We start from the raw sequence: 21252 nt of genomic DNA, 5'->3' as shown, positions 1-21252 counted from the left end.
CCTTCTTGATTCTCATCCTCACCTAACAGCCAGTTATCACCTTTCTGAGAAAGATTATATAGACACAAGCAATGAGGACAAACAGTAAACAAAGAAGTATGGAGTAGATTAATAATAAAGATCTCTACTTCAGTGTCACTCACTTTATCAGGAAAACCTGCCTTTACCCTCCCAGACTAGGTTAGTTCATTCTATCCTATATCATTATATCACTGTGTATTTTCCCTACTTAGCACTTATCATGACTAATTAGTTGTTTGCGTGATTATTTAATACACGTCTTCCCCACTAAACAACAAACACCATGATGGACAGGGACAATATCTGTTTCATTCACTACTCTGTCTCCAGACTTGGTGTGGTATACCTGATCACGGTACACATTCACTAGATATCTGTCAAATAAACGAAGATACCACGAGCCAGAAAAAAGTACAAAAAAATTAAGTGGCAAACAAATATCAATAGCAGAGCTCTTGAAAGTATAATACAAAATAAGAGATGGAATAAGTCATGGTCATTTATAGTATTAGTTATTGCTCTCATACTCTGAGATGAGCTGTGTAGTCATTGCCTATCATTATATGTATAATGCTATTGCTCATTCTGAACTTTGACATCGCCATACAGCAAAGATCATTTCATGTAATTAAAAAACGTATTAATTAAAAAAAATTATCAATGATAACAAAGTATTTATGACTCAATAGCTACTAAAAGGCAGGCTCTTAGTAAATAGCAAAAAGAAGATAAGCAGTAAAAATACTGACATGAAACAGCATAAAGTTTTTAAAAAGATTCTTTTTACCAGAGCTGTTTTATCTACTTTCTCTTTCTCAAATATACTAAAGAATTCAGAAAGCTGAAGTTTCTTCAAATCTTCCTCTAGTGTTGGTGTGTCTCCTTGATCCATAACGATATTTAGCGATGCCTAAAAATGAAATTGTAAAACTCACATTTTCTAAATTCATTTGTTTTCCTTAATTATTTCTTTTATTAACAGAGATGTATCTTAAGTTTAGATAAATTTATACAAAATATAAATTGAAAGGTGAGTGATCAAAGTTGCTACAACTTCAGTTGAGACTTACTATGCTTTTAAATAAATGAATGAGTATATGATTATCAAAATATTCTTCATCATCATTAACAGACATTTACTGAGCTCTGATTAGCAAAGCAGTGCCTAAGCCACAAGACAGTTTTAGCGAAAGCCCCTGCCCTGGGGAAGAACTCATGGTTCAACAGGAACAATAGGACACTTCCATGAAAAGGGGAAAAAAAAAAACGTAAGGTCGTACATGCTAAGTCCCAAAAAAGTAATACAGATGTTAAGTGCTTACAGGACTCTGTTTTACTAAAACATATGTTTAAATAGCAAGTCCCCTTCTGCTTTAAAACAGAAATTCTATAAATCAGATTATTTTGCATCCAATTCATTCACTTCTTCATATGCAAACTCTTTTTTACTCCAACAATTCTGTATTTCTAATAATAAACCAGAAATACATATTTATAATAGAAAATAAGATACCTATGAATACTTTGGAATGTGGCAATATATAGAAGCATATTACTATCTTGCTTTTATTATCCAAGAATGACAGGAGTAATACAAGTCTGTTAAAATAAATGTAAATTAATAGAAGACTAAACACAGCCAAAAACAAAAAATAAGCCTAAAATCTAAAAACGTAAGGAATACTACAAGAGAACCTATCTGAACATCTAAATTACCTTTTCACTGTCAATATCCCCCAAAGAATCTTTCTGATTTGTGAGGATATCAAACAATATAAGCGAACCTATAAGTAAAATAGAAGAAAGAAGGAACAATTTCTAAGCATTAGCACTAAGTGACTGTCTTTTACAAAGTAACAGGCCAATTACCCCTGTAAACAAATCTACAAATCAAGCAGTCTTTCTTTTGTTGTAATCCACCACCACCATCCCAACCCTTCCAAATTCTTTATCAAAGAATTATCTTTATCGAAGAAGTTCTAGACTTCTGAATCTGATACTGATTTAAAAAAAAAAAAAAAATTGAGCTTCAAAAACAAGTGTTGTGAAAATATGACAGTTTTCACTTGACACAGAGTACTCATTTGTTACCTAAACTATGACCAGCAATGGATACACCCCCTTTGAAATCAGGGTTTCTCTGCAGAAAAAGTGAGTATATTCGGTTCATTTCAGAGGCAACTGTGTCCACAATAGTCTGACAGTAGGTGGGGCTATTGTAGAAGAAGACATCCAGAATTGTGTCATTGGTGAAGTGTCTGAGACGGTTAATGCTGGGCAGGGTTATTCGCTGTAGATCTCTGAAAAAAAGGAAGGATATTTTCAGCAGAAAACCTAAATACATTTCACAGCCTTCTCTGAGTTAGCTTAGCCTTCAAGTTTAGAATTAGGCATTCAAATATAATATGCAACAACTATCAATTTATAGAAAATACAAAGGATAGAGGGAAATGCTTAATATCACCAAAGGGATGTGAGCAGCAAAATTCAGTTCTAAAAACTGTATAAGACAACCAGCCCAGTTTCTTCAATACATAAATTGCAAGAAAATAAGAGAGATGGAGAAGTAATTGAGAGATAAAAAAGACTTAAAAGACATATCAACTAAACACAATTTAGGGACCTTATTTGGACCCTATTTAAAAATATATCTGTGTGTGTGTACATCTGTGCGTATATATATCATGACATTTATTAGATCATTGGAAATTTGAACAATGACTAGATATTGATGATACTAAGAATTATGTTTAAGGATGGGAGAAAAAGGGGCTGGTTATGCACGGGGAGACAGCTTGGGGGGCAGGAGTGCATGGAGGGATGGACACAAGGAAGAGGTAACTATCAGGAGGCAGGGGGAGGGGAGCTGTAGCATTGGGGTAAATTGTAGTCGATGTCATGAGACAGGGTGTGTGTGAACTGCTGTATGGAAGGTGAATTTGCTCTGTAAACTTTCACCCAAATCAGAATAAAAATTAAAAAAAAAAAGAATTATGTTCAAGGGATGTGGAGAGATTGGGACTCTCATACACTGCAGGTGGGACTATGAAGTGACACAACCACTGTGGAAAGCAGTAGAGTGATTCCTTAGAAAGCTGGAATTGAAGATACCATTTGACCCAGCAATCCCATTACTGGGTATATATCCTAGACAGGTGAAAGCCAGGACAGGAACAGATAGATGCACACCCATGTTTATTGCAGCACTAGTTACAATAGCAAAAAGATGGAAACAACCCATGTGCCCATCAATGGAAAAGTAGATGACCAAACTATGGTACATACACACAATGGAATGCTATGCGTGTAGAGTCTGCAAAACACCACATAACATGGATGAGCTTGGAGGACATTATGCTGAGTGAAATACGTCAATCACAGAAGGACAAATATAGTATTAGTTCGTTGTTGTGGAAGGTCAAGGAAAGGTTTATATATGGAGGGAAACTTTCTTTGTTGGTTGCAGGGGGGGTGGAGGAGAGGGAGGGACTGCAAAAAAAAAAAAATGCATTGACCCATGTCACTTTAGTTTTGTGTATTTCACTGTACATAAATTATATTTCAATAAAATGCATTTTTAAAAAAAAGAACTACATTCAGTGTGATAATGGTGTATGTTTATGTATTTTTTAAAATACCTAAGGCATTTGATTGCTAACCAGAAGGCTGGCGGTTCAAACCCACCAACCACTCCTCGGAAGGAAGACTGGGCAATCTGTTTCCATAGAGATACTGCCGACTCGAAGGCACATAACAACAACAACAACAACTGCTTCAGAAACCCAAGGAGGGGTCACCATGAGTTGAACTGACTCGATGGCAGTGAGTTTTTGGTTTATCTTTAAGATACACAAACTGAAACTTTTATAGATGAAACTATATGATTTTTAAGAGTTGATTCAAAAATAATATTGAGGAAACAGTAGATAGAGGTATAAAGGTACAGATGAGGCAGAACAGGCACTGGGTTGAAGACTATTGGGGATGGGTAATTGGTACATGGAGATTCATTGACATACATACATACACACACACACACACACACACATATGAGAGCTCTGGTGGCACAGTGCCTAAGGCATTTGACTGCTAACCAGAAGGCTGGCAGTTCAAACCCATCAACCACCCCTTGGAAGGAAGAATGGGCAATCTGCTTCCATAAAGATACCGCTTTAGAAACCCTAGGAAGAGTCACCATGAGTTGGAAATGACTCAACGGCAATGAGTGAGATACATATACCCTATTTTGTATGTTCAAAATTCTCTATAATAAAAAGTTTTAAAAACAGATACAAGAAGTTTTTCCTAAAATTCTCAGCATTAACTTTTTTTTTTAATCACAAGGCAAATAATAAAAGGATCAAGCTTCTCTCTCAATACAGAATTTCAGAAAGCATAATAACAGTTAGAATGCCAGATGCCAAAAGGAAACAGAACCCATATTTGCTAAAGGAACACCATGCTGACAGTCTAAATCACCTTCCAATTAAAGCTTTCTCAAAACTCCCAGAGAGATTCTTCAATGATTCAACAGCTTCTGTGGTTTAAAGAGAGCTAATGTGGCCTTAGTAACATCTTAGCATCAACTCAAATGTGAAAGAATAGATTCCTTACCTAGTAAAAGCAACACCACAATGGAGCATGTGGTACATGGAACATGCTAAAATCATAGACTATTAAAAATTGAGAGACTTAGAATCAGTAAGTCCATTTCCAGGATCAGCATGGCAACAATGCTAACTACTGTTATTTTTACACAAGTAACACATGCAACCCTGTGTGTTATGTTCATAACTACACTGTACCAATACATATTCTTTACACGTTGATTATTTTCATTTCATTTTTTTTTCCTGTCCAATGGATTTAATGTTAAGTCTTTGTCTTGGTGTCCACTGACACAGAGGTTTGATTTCCAGCAACAGACCCTCACTAACCTACCCTCGAGTTCCTGAAGCAGCCCTTGTCCCACCAAGATTTCTTCCTGCTCTGCAAACTGCTTTCTCTAATGCAGGAAGAAATCATTTTTTCTGTCCCCAAAACAGCCCTTTCCAGGGTAACTAGCCCCAGCCCAAGAGATGCACAGGTCTACACTCTCCAGGCAGGAGAGGCCACTCAGGCAGGCAAGGCTGGTGTACTGCAATTGTGCACACTCCACCCACCACCTAGCTGGCCAGCCGCTGCACTCAGGCAGCTTGAATCTCCCACCCATGCAGACATCAAGCAGTAGACATAAGAGCTGCGGGCACAGAGGGGTGGGTCACAGGTTCCTCACATGGACGAGGCTGGGCAGTACACTCTTACACCTGCACTATGATGCCATCTGGCTTCATGTGGGGCCAGTACCATGGAACCCAGAAAGGTATGGGCAATGGCCCTTGCCCACCACAGGACCAGCCATGCTCAGGTTATGGCAGCCCCACATACCGCCCTCAGCCCAACCCTCCAACCAACTTTGGCATGACACGCCTGAGTGCAGATGGGCTACAAGGCACTCCATGGCTCTCAGGCCCAGCTGCGAACTACCACAGAGAAAACACGCAATTTCAACTGTTTATTTTCCCATTACCAGAGCACTACCAAACTCGATCCATGACTTCTTGATCACACTGCTCCATGGAAGAAAGATGGGGCGATCTACTTCCATAAAGATTTACAGCCTCGGAAATCCAGCGGGAGTTGCTATGAGTCAGAATCGACTCTATGGCAGTGAGTATGGCTTTATTTTTTCCTCCCCATACCTTTATGATACAATTAGGATCAAAAGTTACACTTTCAGACTATCAAATGAGGGTGAACGAGGCCAAAATTCACTTCTGGAAATATCATGAGACACGTACGGTATGTTCATAGGTGTGCCATGCCAGAACTTACTTTTACATAATTTCAACATTTCTGTGGGTGCGCTATTTGTGAAAAATAAGGCACACTTCCTCTATTCTTCCAAAGAAGCAACTTTTCTTCTTCTTCTATCCTAAAACTGTATTATGAACACATCTCTTCTCCCTGGAGAGTCACACATAGCAGGATTTCCTTGATATAAAGGCAACCTCCTTCTTCTTAAAAAACATGAGGCTTCTAACTTAAGAAGGCTATCATTTCAAAGTTATTAAACCAGTCAGACCTCAAGTTATGAGTCCTAATAATTTAATGTTTGGGGGTTTCCTTCCCATTTTCCTTAATTTGGACAAGTATCACAAATATAATCACAAAAGGAACAAAAACATACTTCAGACTTCTTGAGGTATAGTAGGCTTTTGACATCTGAAGATGGAAATGCTTATTCATGATGGGAAAAAAGCAATGATTGGCTTTAATGCAAAAGAAATAATGAAGCTTCTTGCAAGTGGCCATCTAGATGCAACAATGAGGGTCTCTCCTTGTCCAGAGCAAAGAAGAATAAAGAAAACCAAAGACATATGGAAACAATTAGTCCAAGGGACTGGCAGACCATGTGATCCTCACCCTATATGACCATGAGACCAGAAGAACTAGATGGTACTTGGCTACCACTGTCAACCACTAGGAGGGAGATCCATGTAGGAGATCTGGGATAGAGTAGGAGAACAATGTGGAACAAAACTCAAAATCATTAAAAAAAAAAAAAAACAGGTTTGCTGATGTGCTAGAGACTGGTGAGACAGACCCCTGAGACTATGGCCCCTTGCTGCCCTTCAGGTCTGGAAATGAATTCACTCCTGTGGCTTCTAGCCAAATAATAGACAGGCATATCGGTTGAACATTTACGTTAGGTAGATACACTACTTGGAGTGAGCAATCATGGAAGAACAGAAGGGCAGTGTATGCACAGGGAGATAATTCCAGGGGTGGCAGTGCTTGGGAGGGAAAGACATAGGGAAGAGATACCTATGGAGAGGAAGTAGGAAGGAAGCTGTTACTTTGTGGGGAATTGCAGCCAATGTCATGAAACAAAATGTATACAAACTGCTGTACAGAAAATGAATTTGCTCTGTAAACTTTCACCCAAATTACAATAAAAATTGAAATAAATAAATAATGAAGCTTCAATAACATACACGAATGAGTCAGCAAGGCTTACAAGAGGAAGATACAGGCTGCTCTTTACTCCTAACCCAAAAACCCACTTCCATCAAGTCAGTTCTAACTCATAGTGACCCATACACAGAATAAAACTGCCCCATAGGGTTTTCAAGGCTGTTATGTCTTTATAGAAGCAGACTGCTTCATCTTTCTCCCATGGAGTGGCTGGTGAGTTTGAACCACTGGCCTTTTGGTTAGCAGCCCAATGTATTAACCACCACATCACCAGAGCTCCTTCAAAGGACTGACCAGCATTTAATATCGTATCTCTAGAAAAGGACACAGAAGCACAAAAAGTTTTCGTTGAACAAAATTTTAAATATATAATCAGCTAAACCAGAAATGTCCCTAAGCATATTAGTGAACACAAAACACAATATAATCACAGTTAATAATTCAGAGGTATAAGGTATTACTCACACATCTACACCAGTAGAATGCAAAGGGCTGTGCCAGTTGACTGGAAGAAATTCTACCCTCCCAATCTTGTGATTTTCCTGGGCTTTCTTAAAATGGGTCTGTAGCAGGTTCAACGAAACACTGCGAAAATCATTAACTACAAAGAAAATTATCTTTGCATTAACAGTGAACCAATGAATCAACAGAATTAGGATCATATAATTCATAATTTTGCTCTAACTATACTTCCTTGGGAGCTCTGGTAGTGTAGTGCCTAAGGCATTTGACTGCTAACCAGAAAGGTGGCAGTTCAAACCCACCAGCCACTCCTTGGAAGGAAGGTTGGGCAATCTACTTTCGTTGTGATACTGTCTCGGAAACCCAAGGAGGAGTCACTATGAGTTGGATCCAACTGGATGGCACATAACAACAACATACTTCCTTAGAAAGTATTGAGACTTGAGTCAAAAATGCTGTTGTTGTTGTTGTTTGCCATCAAGTCGGCCCCGACTCATAGCGACCCCCTCCTTGGGTTTCCGAGGCAGTATTACTACGGAAGTAGGATTGCCCAACCTTCCTTCCGAGGAGTGGCTGGTGGGTTTGAACCGCCAGCCTTCTGGTGAGCAGTCAAGTGCTTTAGGCACTATGCTACCAGAGCTCCTTGAGTCAAAAATAGCCAAGTGCTATTTAGGAAAAATTATTAGTGCACATAGAAGATGTTTCTTTTACTCAGAATTCCGTATTACCATATAAAACATTTAATTGAAAGAAAAGTTAACTTCAAAGCTTCTACTGTATCATGGGAAGTTTACCAATTTAAAAAGGAAAAAGAAAAAATCACATGGCTACCTCTCAGTAAGTCTTGTAGTTAAATCTCTGTTTGATATAAACAACCATCACCCAATATTCTGGATTTAAAAAAAGAAAAGCAAAACCATTGCTGTTTGAAATTCATATCATATCAATCTTAACCTTCCAAAATACTATTCTAATTTATGTTTAGGATTATGATGCAACAATTTAAGACTTCCTAATTGGGACAATTAGACTTTGAATACTATTGAGTTTTAGAGAGCTCCACCTTTCAAAGTCAAGTTATACTAATGACTTAAATCTATTAATTAGAATATCAAGAGGTTTACCACAGTGTGAATTACAAAAGTGACTGAAGCTTGTTATTTATTTAAACTATATTATCCTATGTTCCCCTTTACATTTGAAGTGGTTAGAAATAGGACCATCACCTCATAAAAGATTTTACAGTGTTAAGGCCTTATTCACTCAAGAATTATTATTTAAGAGTATAAACTATGAGCCTTAGGAATTTACTAGCACTTTAGGTCTAAGCTGGGAAGCTTTACTACCAGGCCACCTGTCTTTAGCTCTCCAAATCTTATTATGCAGCTAAGCCAACCGACCAAAAATAACACTTTATCTCAGCTAATAGGAACACTAACTAACACTCCCCTTAAATGATCTAATCTCACAGGCTTTATAAACCTACCACATTGTACAATGCTTCGAAAGCGAAGATCACAAGCTGGTCCAATGCCATGGACTACAAAAACCAAATGATCTATTTGTAAAGGTTCCCCTATAAATGAAATTAAAAAGAAAAATTATTCTATAGAATTGGTCATGTATTCTAAAATGAAACATTCACAATAAATAAGTTATAAATATGGGTGATAGATTGAATTGTCTCCCCAAAACTGTGCTGTAATTCCTAACCTCATTTGCAAATGGGTTGTCTTTGTTATGTTAATGAGGTGAGATTAGCATAGGGTATATTTTGAATCACTGTCTTCTGAGATATTAAAGAGATTAAATAAGCACTAAAGAGAAGAGACAGGGGTAGATGCTAAACCACAGGAAGACTGCTGAGGGGCAAAAGCTCAAAGAAACAAGGACCTTCCTCCAGAGCCTGCTGAGAGAGAAAGCTTTTGCTCTGAATTCGGACTTCTAGCCTCCTAAAGCATGAGAAAATAGATTTCTGTTTGGTAAAGCTACCCACAAGTATAGCAGCACTAGATAACCAAGACAATGACTATGTTTAAAAAAAAAAATTAAACATAATTTAAAAGGCATAAACTAGTTCTATATTTAACTACTTAGTGAAAACAGTGATTTTACTGTTTCTAATTTATCTTGAAATAAATCTGTGAGAAAAATTTTCAGTTTTCTTAACTTTTTACTTTGAATTAATTTTTAACTTACAGAAAAGTTGAAAAAGAATGGTACAGAAATACTCATGTGCTCTTTACATACATTCAATTAATATTTGCTTGATTATTCTCTCTCTATATCTATATATGTGCATAGATCAGGGCTTTGAACTGGTTCATTCCTGGTTGACAACCTGCTGCTGCTGCTGCTGCCGCTGCGTGTGCACGCACACCACACACACACATACACACACATACACACACACACACACACACACACACACACACACACACACACGAGATCTTGTTAAAGTGTAGATTGTGATTCAGTATTTCTGGGATAGAAATATAAATTCGCAGCAGGGGGTTGACCCAGAATGAACCAGTTCCAAGCCCTGGCTTACACACATACACATTTATTTTTCTGAACCGTGTCTTAAATCATTTAATACTTTAACACGTATTTCCTAAGAATATTCTCTTACATAACCACAGTATGGTTACTGAATTTGGGCAATTCAACATTGATCTAACATTCCACTTTTATCAATTACGCCAAGAATCGCTGGTGTATTTTTGAAGCGAATTTAAATTCTCATCTTTTTAAATTTCAGTAAATCTAATCTAAGACTTTGTCCAGGAAAAAAAACTACCACCAAATCATCTCCAGTGTGAGATAAAAGGAATTTTATAACCAGGTAAGCATATTATGAAACCAACCATAAATAATCTAGCTAGATAGCAATGGGTAATCACTAAGGTCTTACTGAGAAATAGTTGTCCTTCTACGACAAGGGTTACCAGGAATAAATTTCTAATTTATCAGGTAAAATCACACTTCTTAGAATTGACTAAATCAGGTCATCTGTACTTAATAACTTCCTAAGTAGTACTGCCAAATTCTTACTGCACCCTACCCTATGTACTTAACTTAGCAATATCTTTACATCTTTAAGATTCTTAATAGATGAAGTGATTCTAATCTTAACTCAGAATAAACCCATATGACTAAAGATTTTGACTAAACCCATAAGTAAAGGTTATTTTTAAACTTTGAGGCAATGAAAGTCCATAGAAAAACGTCACAATTTAAGGTATAAACAACAACCACCACAAAAGAAGTATACTGAAAGATAAGAAGGAATAAATGATTAACATTACCACCATGTATGTCAACAGAAATGTTCTCAACCCCTCTCTTCACTGTTCTTGGTCGACCTTGCTCAGTGGGTGTTGAACCCCATTCATCAGACCCTGCGACTGGCTGGTAATGTACCATGAGCTTAAATAGAAAAGATCAGAGCAATACAGATATCTACATTACAATCACCTCTCTATATACATTTTGAAGGGTAAGGGTTATGTCAATACATAGTCAAATCTCAACTGGAGTTTCAACATGCAACTCATAGCTCGAAATGAGAACCCTCAAATACATCAGGCTAACAGATCTTCCAACGATTTCCTATACATGGCAGATATGACCACATAATGTGTGATTTTCTTAATCTACAATGGTACAATTTTCCATAAGAAAATTCTTTCATGTAAGATGAGTGAGGTAAAGTGGCTGCAACTTTTAACTTTCATAATTGTGAACACACTGTGAAATTTGTCAAAGATTATCCCAAGTAGAATTCCTAGGAAAGAGAAACCAAGTTTTTCTCAGGGCTTCATTCTGACTTAACCCCCTGCTGAGAATTTACATTTCCACTCCAGATACATTGAATCAGAACCATTATTTTAACAAATCCCCAAGTAATTCCTATAGATTCTTATAGAAATGTAAATTCTCAGAAAGGGGTTCAAATTGAATGAACCAATTTGAACCTTGGTTTTCCTTGACGTAATTAACCTTTAGTGCCTAAGGCACTTGACTGTTAACCAGAAGGCTGGCGGTTCAAACCCACCCACCACTCCTCGGAAGGAAGATGGGGCAATCTACTTCCTTAGTGATACTGCCTCGGAAAGGAAGATGGGGCAATCTACTTCCTTAGTGATACTGCCTCGGAAACCCAAGGAGGGGTCGCTATGAGTCGGGTCCGACTTGATGGCACATAACAACAACAACAATTAACCTTTCATTCCAACATTAGAGAAATGCTTTAATTCGCTTTACCTTTGGATTGTGTAAGATAATGATTTCTCTGTTGGGAGACTCCAATTTCTTTTTCCATTCATCCAGAGTTACAGCAAGCATGTAAGTTTCCTTAAAAGAAAACACATTTCATTAATTTCTCTAACAGCTTCTCTATTAAAACTGAACTTATTCACAAGAATACTGCTGGATTAACAAGAATTTCAATAAGAATATCCTACCTCCAATTTGAAGAACGCAAATTTCAGACAGTTTTCAGGGCAAGGAAAATAAGTCTAAAAAGATCAATCCTGTGGTCATGGTTTAAGTAGCAACAAAAATCACCATTGGGGAAAAAGACATAGTTTCTGCAGTATTTTAAAATCTGAAAAGAAAACTACCTTATCCTGAAACTAACTTGTAGAAACAAATGCTATAAAGTATGACGCAGATAGAACAAATTCTGGAAATTTTACAAAATAAGTCACAAGTGGAAGAAAATATTAAAGATAACAAAGGAAGAAAATAATGAGAGAAGAGCCTTAAGAAAGGTTTTACCCTGTAATGTAGCAGCATTACCTCTAACACTTGGCTGAAGCTTTCCGAGTAGGGCACATATTTATTGTCTTTGTCTCCTTTATAAAACCAGGTACATCGTCTTACTTCTGATGCTAGCTCATCCCAGTATACAGCATACCGCATCCTCTCCCCCAAATGAACATCATACCTGCCCCCATCAGTGGGGACAACTCTCCCATTACAATCGTTCCCTATCAAAAATTGGGAGGGGGAAAAGAAGTATATATTTTACGATAAACTCCTCAAAATGTAATGCTGAGATAGACTCTAAATAATATTACAAAATATATAAATGAACAAGTTTCTTTTTTGGCTAAACATTAAATAAAATGGAATTTAATTGTTATCTTTGTTCACTATCCACTTTACAGATTATGAAATACATTCTTGCTTTTAATGAAATATATTACCAAAACACGGCTTTGTTCTTTTGAGAAAGAGTAGTGTCCCTTTTTTAAAAAAAATAAAAAACACAAGAAGATCTCTGAATTATTTTACTTGAAAGACTAAAAGGTAAACTAATGACCATCATGATGCTGTAGTGGTAACTAACACCATTCTTGTTTTATAAGAAACAATTGAAAAGTTAGAAAATTCATTCTTTTATGATTAGACATCCTCCCTCCTATACACATGTACTCTTTATTTAAAAAAAAAAAAACAGATCTGAAACAAAGGCTAGAACAAAATAAATACTATTGGATAGATGCAGAAATTACAACAGGTACTTTTTCAAAATACAGAGCTAACGCAAAACTTCCATATAAACGTATGCTACGAGATCACTTAGCTGGAAAAATCTAAAATTTATTTTTAATAAAGTTCACCATAAGGACTATTACAGTTTGAGAGAGATGATAGTCTTTGGCATCATCTCCACCCTACCAGAGCCATATGCCTTTTCCAGCTGTTGTGAGTCTTCAGAGTTGAAAGGAATCCATGTCTCCTTAGAATCTACTATTTTACAGTAAAACCAATGAGGAGAAACCGGTTCGTACAAACTGGCAGCATCCATGTCAACTAGCTCAAAGGAACTGCATGAGTTTGGTGATGGAGATGGATCTGACTGGGACAATTGTTCCTGGTGTGGTTCTACTGATGACATTCCGCTCTCTAAAAGACAAGTTAAAAGAAAAATATCAGGAAAATGATTTTCCTTCTATTAAAAGGGTAATTGTTGGCACAACACTAATCATTTTAAGAGAAGTCATTTTCAGAAAGAAAAAAAAATTCTAAGGGCTTACATAATTTAAAATAAAATATAACAGAAATTAGCAACCAGATTTTAAGAGGACTTAGAACAAAATACATCTAGCCAGAGCAACCACTTTGCACAGACTAAATTCTCAATTCTCTCAGAAAACTGCACTGTTTCAGTCAATGTTATAAAACAAACCAAGAATCACAAGTAATACGCAGTCAAAACTTGGTTGCAACACAACATTGTCTCCCAATTTCCAACCTACACCCAGTGCCAAGGCTAAACTATTTACTCCAACCAAGTTAGTGTGCCATGTCCTAACAGCACCTAGGTTTTAGGCTCCCTGCCTCCATCATTACACATATACATAACTACTGGACTCTTAAAATATTGAAAACACTTTTCATTGAAGAATCAGGTTCTTGATTGATCCTTCAAGTGTACTTAATCGTATTTAATTAGGGACTGCGTGCCAATTACGAAAACTTGCTCCAGGCCACTGCAGCACTGCACACCCACTCAGACCATATAGGCACACACACAGAGTCCAAGTCTCAGGTGAAAGTTACAAGTGCCCTAAAGGGCCTCCATCCCTCAAAGAAGGTTCTCACCTGTGTGTTTCCTTTTTTCTTCCTTCAACACTGACACTATTCGACATTCCCACCATCACTCAGGCATCAAAAGTTTACTCTTACGCGTTTCTGCGGCGAGTAAGCAAGACTAGGGGTATCTCAGCACGCAGCACAATGGAATGGCAAACACCTGGCCTCTCTCTGAGCAAACCTCTCCATCCTTCCCGCTACATTATCCCTTTTCCAAGCACAAATGTACCTCGGCCACCTGGGCGCGTTGCTTCTCCCTACGACCCCATGCCTCCCGCCGCCCACCCCCGGGGCCTCAGAGCTCGGAGACTTGTCCTCTGCGCCCTCCACCTCCGGGAGGGAGAGCCGCCAATGGAAACGAGATAATTTCTCAGCGCCCTACGGTGCAAGTCGATACAAACGGGGGGCCTTGGCTGTTTCCCCAGCACTGAGGTCACCCCCACTCCCCGCCGCTATTTTTCCCAGATTCCACCCTGGCCTCGGGCTAGGCATCCTCCTCCGTCTCCGTCTTCCCATCCAGCAGTGCCTCCAGCTGGCACCCAGACAGGGCCTCCAAGCAGCGCCGTCATTCACTCACCCGGCAGCCCCGTTGCCTCTCAAGAGCTCCTGCTTTGGCAGGCAGGGGCACAACATTTCCCGGCGGCGACCTTTCCCCCAAGCCCCGGCAGGGAGCAGCGGAGCAGGGTGGAGTCTGTGGCCCCGCCGGGCTTGTGCCGAACTCCAAGCTCCACCGCGCTCCCAGCGGGCCAGGCTGCAGAGAGCAAAGATAAGATAGGTTAAGTCTCAGCTAGACAGTGACTCGTGGGCGCGGAGAGCCGCAGGGGTACTGGTATGAAGTGTCGCGAGAAGTGGAGGGAATAGCGCGAGATGTGGCTCTTCCCTGCGGGCAGGGAGCTAGAACGCAAAGCCGGAGGGTGGTGGTATTTGCTGTGTGCTCTCGCTTTTGAGATGAGGTGCGTCTAAACCAGACGTCTTTAAAAGGCAGAAATGGGGATTAAGACATCATAGGTGTAAGGCAATACTTCGAATTTCTGTTCAAAAATCATCCAGTCTTGCTTTTTACTTAACAGACGGGAAAACAGGTCGCCTGCCCCCGGTGGCACTCGGGCTAACCCTATTGATGCGCCGTGAATAGTGCAGGAGCCCATGGGAGACGCGAGGATGTGCGTCCCTGATGAGACATAGAAGAAAGGATAAAAAGGAGCGTAGGGCACTACACTAGGAGGCGCTACCTCTGACCAGATCTCCACTTCTGGGTGCTGAGGTGAACAGATACTGTTGGCATTTACAAAGTAAAAAAGGAAAGGAAGACAAGAATCAAGGACTCTTCATCTCGGGATTTTCCTCCTCCCCCCTTGTATTTATTTGGACTTTGTTGTTGTTGTTGTGGGCCACAACTGTGCAAAGGTACCCTTAAAAGATGTAGAGGTGGACTTGACATGATTTAAAACCGCCAAGGGAGGTTGGAGATGAGATGCTCTTGCCCAAAGATGACATAACTGAGGTGAAAAGTTTAAATGAATTTCTCATGGTGATGATCCTGAGCCCTGGCCAGGTCTCCGGAGCATTTAGTTTTCTGAAGACCTGTATTCCTTTGGGTTTCAAATAAGATACTTCCCTGTTTTCTAAATCTATTATAGGACAAGGGTTCAGGGAATGTTTTTCAGTTTTGTTTTCTTTATACACAGAGAAAAAGGAAAGTGAAAGAGGATAATTTTTATAACGCATTAGTTCTCTTACAAGTCATACACAAATAGCCACAAGTTTAGGTATACCTTTCTCTCATACTAGTAATGCCTAAATAGCTTCTGGGAGTCCTGGTGGTACAGCAGTTAAATGCTCCTGCTATTTGGAAGGTAATCAGTTCCAATCCACCAGCCCTTCTTTTGGATATAGATGTGACAGTCTTCTTCCATTATGATTTACAGACTTGGAAACCCTGTGGGGCAGTTCTGTTTTGTCCTACAACATTGCTATGAGTCGCAATGACTGGATGGCAGTGAGTTTTTTATTTAAATACCTTCTGTTTTCTATGGAGAGGATGAAGAAAGCCAGAACTGTGTCCCATTCTCTAAGATCCTGTTGACTACTACTGTCGTAGATAAATTATGGTTGCAAATATTTACTGAGCTCTTAAAATGTTCTAGGAACTTTGTAACCATTTTAGAAATACCCCAATATGATGAAGTAGGTACAATTGTTATCCTCACCCAAAGTCACACTACCAGCAAATGGTAGAACAAAAATTATGAACCCACACAGTCTGACTTCAGAGACTGCACTAAATAACTTAATAAAATCAATTAAGTGGTAGAAATGGAATTTGAATTTAGGTTCTTCATCTCCAAATCCCACTGTATCCTTTATACTGGCTGTTTTCAAGCTTTGTGGTTTCAAGACCCTTTTCACTCTAATTACTGAGGACCCTAAAGAGTATCATTTATGTAGGTTATACCTGTATAGGTCTCTGGGTGGCACACACAGTCTGCACTCAACTACTAGCCTAAAAGTTAGTAGTCCAACCAACTCAGCAGTGCTGTGGAAGAAAGGCCTAGCACTCTGCTTCCATAAAGACTGTAGGCAAGAAACCCTATGGAGCAGTTCTACTCTATATAACACATAGGGTCACAATGAATCAGAATTGACTCAATGGCAATGGGTTTTGGCATATCTATTATTATCTACTTTATTTGAAGTTAAAACTGAGAAATTTATTCATTAAAAATATCAATAATAAAACTGTGTAAACATAAATATGAAAAATAATTCTTTTCAAAAACAAAAATAGGTGAAAATAATGTTTAGTGAAAAGAATAGCAGCATTGCTTAAAATTTTTATAAGTTTAAATTTTTGTAAATTTTTTAAATGTCTGGCTTAATTGAAAACCATTGGATTTTTGTATCTGGTTCTGCAATCTGTTAAAATTTTTATTTTGACTGAGGTTTATGAAGAGAATCTAGCCTTGCTCAAATAGTTGGGAAAGAAGCAATATTTTTTTAATAGCCTGTTCAGATAATTGTGGATATTCTCTTTTGATACTTCATTAAAATTCAACAAGTGGTATCGTTGCCATCAAGTTGATTCCAACTCATAGTGACCCCTGTTGGACAGGGGTGAACTGCCCCCATAGAGTTTCCAAGGCTGTAAATCTTTGTGGTAGCAGACTGCCACATCTTTCTCTCAAGGAATGGCTGTTAGGTTCAAACCGCTGACCTTTCGTTAACAGCTGCATACCTAACCAGTGCACTACCAGGAGTCCTTCAACAAGTGGTTGTCGTGTTGTTGTTACGTGCCATTGAGCCAGACTCGACTCATAGCAACCCTTCCTTGGGTTTCTGAGGCAATATGATATCACTACAGAAGTAGATTGCCCAGCCTACCTTCTAAGGAGTGGCTGGTAGGTTTGAACGCCAGCCTTCTGGTTAGCATCAAGTGCCTTAGCCACTATGCTACCAGAGCTCCTACATGCAGTGTAGCCGGGTAGTTCTGTGACACACAAGTGGTAGTTTCCTAAAAGTGAGTTGCAATGTGGAATCTGAAAACAAATCAGTGAACTTTTTGTACTCTGATACTTGAAGAAAATCCATTGGTTCATCTAGTATTTTGAATGTGTATTTTACCTATATTTGATTTATAGCATCATGCATTGGTCATTTAGAAAATTAACTGTTCACTGAGCTATGCAGATCTTCCAAACGTTGACACATTTCATGATACAGTATTTTAAAAATCACATTTGTTTATTTAAAAATCACCACCAATCTCATCAGAAAAGTCTTTTGAATATCGGAAAGCTATCAAGCTCACAGTAGTGGATACAAGTTTTCCCAAATCCTACTTTTTTTCATAAAAGGTCAAATTTTATCATTGGCAACAAATACTGTCAGTTGTTTTCTTGAAGTGACAAGTTTGCTTTATTTTCAAGAAAAGGTCTGTTAAATACTTAAGAGTAAATAATCATAGGTTTTGTCTGTCAGTTATACTTTCAAATAAAAATGGTGTTCCAAGAAAAAAGAACAGCTAGTTCAGCTTACAATTCACATAATTGCTCAAGTGCTTTTTCCTCAAGAGACAACCACTGTACTTTGGTGTGTAGAAGTATTTTATGTATACTAACCATTTTGCTACATAAAATATGAAAAAGATGTGAGCTTGAGGGTTAGGAGTTAATAAAATTAATCATTTTTACTGCTTCATCAATGATATCCTTAAGTGAAACGGCCATATTTTTATTATGGGTGAATAGCAGTGAAGAATACAGTGACTGTCAGTACACTTTGGTCCCACTGTCTTAATTCATGCTAAGGTGCGAGCAATTTTTCCCACCATTGCATCGACAGTGAAAATGTCAACATAACAAAAAAGGCAAGTTAGGTCTTAGTATTATTATGAAAATAGTTTTAACCTTGTGACCATTTTTCTTCCCATGTAACATTACTTTAGTAAATATTAGGAACCCTGGTGTTACACTGGTTAGGCACTCGGCTGCTCAATGAAAGGCTGGCAGTGCAAACTCACCAGCTGCTCCCTGAGATAAAGATGTGGCAATCTGCTTCTGTAAAGATAACAAACAGCCTTATGGGGCAGTTCTACTTTGCCCCCCAGGGTTGCTATGAGAAAGAATAGACTGGAAGACAGTGGGTTTAGCAAACATTTACTTAGTTCCTTGGGGTTTGCAATACAAAAACAATAGCTAACACAATCCCAATCCTCAAGGAGTTCATAGTTGTAATAAAAGAGACAAGGAGGTAAACAAATATCTTGTTAAATGCTATGGTGAAGGCAGGCACCACATACGCTGGCAGTTACACAAGAGGGAATAAATAATCAAATGTCCAGGCATACCATCAGAAAGTCTCAGTCAGCAGGTCTTGGATGGTATGCAGGACTGCATGTTAAACAAGCACCCCAGATGATTTAGATGAAAGTAGTTTGGGATCCACACTCTTAGAAACATTGCCTTAAGCAGTATAAATTTTAGGTCTCCAGGAAGGCCTAGTGGGGAGTTACTTTCAGGCAGAGCAATATCTTATGGTTCCTCTTGGGGGGGGGGGGGGCATTTAATTTCACCGTCATTTGCAGTTCTATTTCAAATTTTTTTACCAGAAAAGATTTAAAAGATAAAATCTAAATTAAACTCTACCTTTTCCCTTTCAATTTCCTAGTGCATGAAGTAGCAAACTTTTCTGTAAAGGGTCAAATAATGTTTCTTAGGTTCTATGGGCTCTAACGTCTCTGTCAAAGCTAATCAACTCTCTTATAACATAAAAGCAGCTATACATATGTAAACTAATGGATGTGGCTGTGTTCCAATAAAACTTTATTTACAGATATAGGCATTGGGATAAATTTGGCCTCATGCAGTAGTTTGCTGACCTTCTGTACTACTGTAAAAGATAATGCTAAATGGCCAATAAATTGATTGCCTAGCTCTGGTGGCATAGTGCTTAAGGCATTTGACTGCTAACCAGAAGGCTGGCGGTTCAAACTCACCAGCCACTCCTTGGAAGGAAGGTTGGGCAATCTACTTCCATAAAGATAACTAACTGCCTCAGAAACCCAAGGAGGAGTTGCTATGAGTCAGATCCAACTCCATGGCAGTGAGTTGAGTTGAGTTGAAAGAGTATGTGGTAGTTAAATTTGTATGTCAGCTTGGCTGGGCCTGATTGAATGGCTGGGGAGCTGGTAGTAGCTATTCCCCATGATGAGACTGGTAATCAACTCCATGGTGGAATCTACTGTGAGGAGCTGAGTAGTCTATAGCCATTCCTTGGAAGGAAGGTTGGGCAATCTACTTCTGTAGTGATACTGCCTCAGAAACCCAAGGAGGGGTCTCTATGAGTCGGGGCTGACTCAATGCATGTAACAACATAAACCATTCATGAGAATGCATTTTATTTTTTTAATTTTTTTATAGCCACAACTCAGTACTTTCTGCCCTCAACCTGAATAATTTCCCTTAGATTTTTTTCACTTTAAGGAAAGTAATTTATCTGTTCCTTATGATTTCCCTGTCTTACTTCAATGAAGGCTAAGTTTGTTTTGAGCACAACTGCTTTGAGCACAATCTCATCTAGCCCATGGTGTTTCCATCAAGCCAAGGTTTCCTTTTGCCTAAGATTGCCAGATTAAGCAAATGCAAATATGAAACTTTTAGGAGAAAATCTTTAGGAACTAGGGAAAGGAAAGGAGTTCCTAGACTTAGCACCAAAAGCACAATCCTAAAAAGGAAAAATTGATAAACTAGAGTTTATTAAATTCAACACTCTTGCTCTGTGAAAGACTTTGTCAAGAGGATGAAAAGGTAAGTTACAGAATGGGATAAAGTATTTGAAAACCACACATTTGACAAAGGGTATCTAGAATACACAAAGAACTCTCAAAATTGAACATTAAAAAAACAACAATGTTGCCTACATCTTGGCTTCAAATATAATCCATTCTCCAATAAAAGGAACATAGGTTTCTTGGAGAAATGGTTGATTTTAGGAACTGGAACAGGAAATATACAGATGAGCCTGGTGCCAGAAAGTAAGGAAGGGCTAAAAATAACAACAAATAAGTGAGTGCCACATACAGAATGATTGGGGGAGGGGGTGTATCAAAGGGACAGAGGAACCAACTGAAAGAGCTCCTATTGGCCAAAACTAGAACAATTTGAGCAACAAAATAATATTGCATCATAACCAAACTCACTGCCATCAAGTCGATTCCTACTCATAGCAACCCCCACTGGGTTTCCAAGGCTGTAAATCTTTGCTGAAGCAGACTGCCTCACCTTTCTTCTGCAAAGCAGCTGGTGGGGTTGAACCACTGACTTTTTGGCTAGCAGCCACATGCCTTAACCACTTGTTCTGCTTACCTAGTGCCACTCTGACAAGAATATACCACTAATGGGATGGCCTTAACAAACAAGAGTTTATTCTCTCATAGTTTGGAGGCTTTAAGTCCAAGTTCAGAGTGCCAGGCTCTAGGTGCTGGGTGAAAGCCCCTCAACCTTGGGGTCCAGCTCTGCTTCCTGCTCCCGGCCCACTGGAGCCAGAGGCGTTTCTTCACTCAGACAGCTGCTGGCTGCTGAGGCTGAGAAGCCCCAAGGTTGACAAGTAAAAAGGCACAGTCCCGATGTTACCAAATCACACGGCAGG

The 21252-nt window shown here is 38.8% G+C and overlaps 1 protein-coding gene across 1 annotated transcript in view; it reads right to left on the bottom strand.

Annotated features, from left to right (window-relative positions):
* Positions 1-13408, bottom strand: part of DDHD2 (DDHD domain containing 2) — a 30379-nt gene extending 16971 nt beyond the window's left edge. The window contains exons 1-9 of the mRNA XM_007934984.2: positions 13189-13408; positions 12304-12494; positions 11767-11856; positions 10809-10929; positions 8987-9076; positions 7504-7639; positions 2113-2321; positions 1738-1805; positions 809-931 (exon numbers count right to left, since the gene is read on the bottom strand). Coding sequence (XP_007933175.1) covers positions 809-931; positions 1738-1805; positions 2113-2321; positions 7504-7639; positions 8987-9076; positions 10809-10929; positions 11767-11856; positions 12304-12494; positions 13189-13408 — 1248 coding nt within the window. The remainder of the gene's footprint in view (positions 1-808; positions 932-1737; positions 1806-2112; positions 2322-7503; positions 7640-8986; positions 9077-10808; positions 10930-11766; positions 11857-12303; positions 12495-13188) is intronic.
* Between the last annotated feature and the right edge of the window lie 7844 nt (positions 13409-21252).

This window comes from Orycteropus afer, unplaced genomic scaffold, assembly GCF_000298275.1.
Source record: "Orycteropus afer afer isolate SDZICR_OR568_19922 unplaced genomic scaffold, OryAfe1.0 scaffold00024, whole genome shotgun sequence".
Classification (NCBI taxonomy): domain Eukaryota; kingdom Metazoa; phylum Chordata; class Mammalia; order Tubulidentata; family Orycteropodidae; genus Orycteropus; species Orycteropus afer.
Note: the sequence above shows the minus strand (reverse complement) of the source record. Positions and strands in the feature narration are given on the sequence as shown.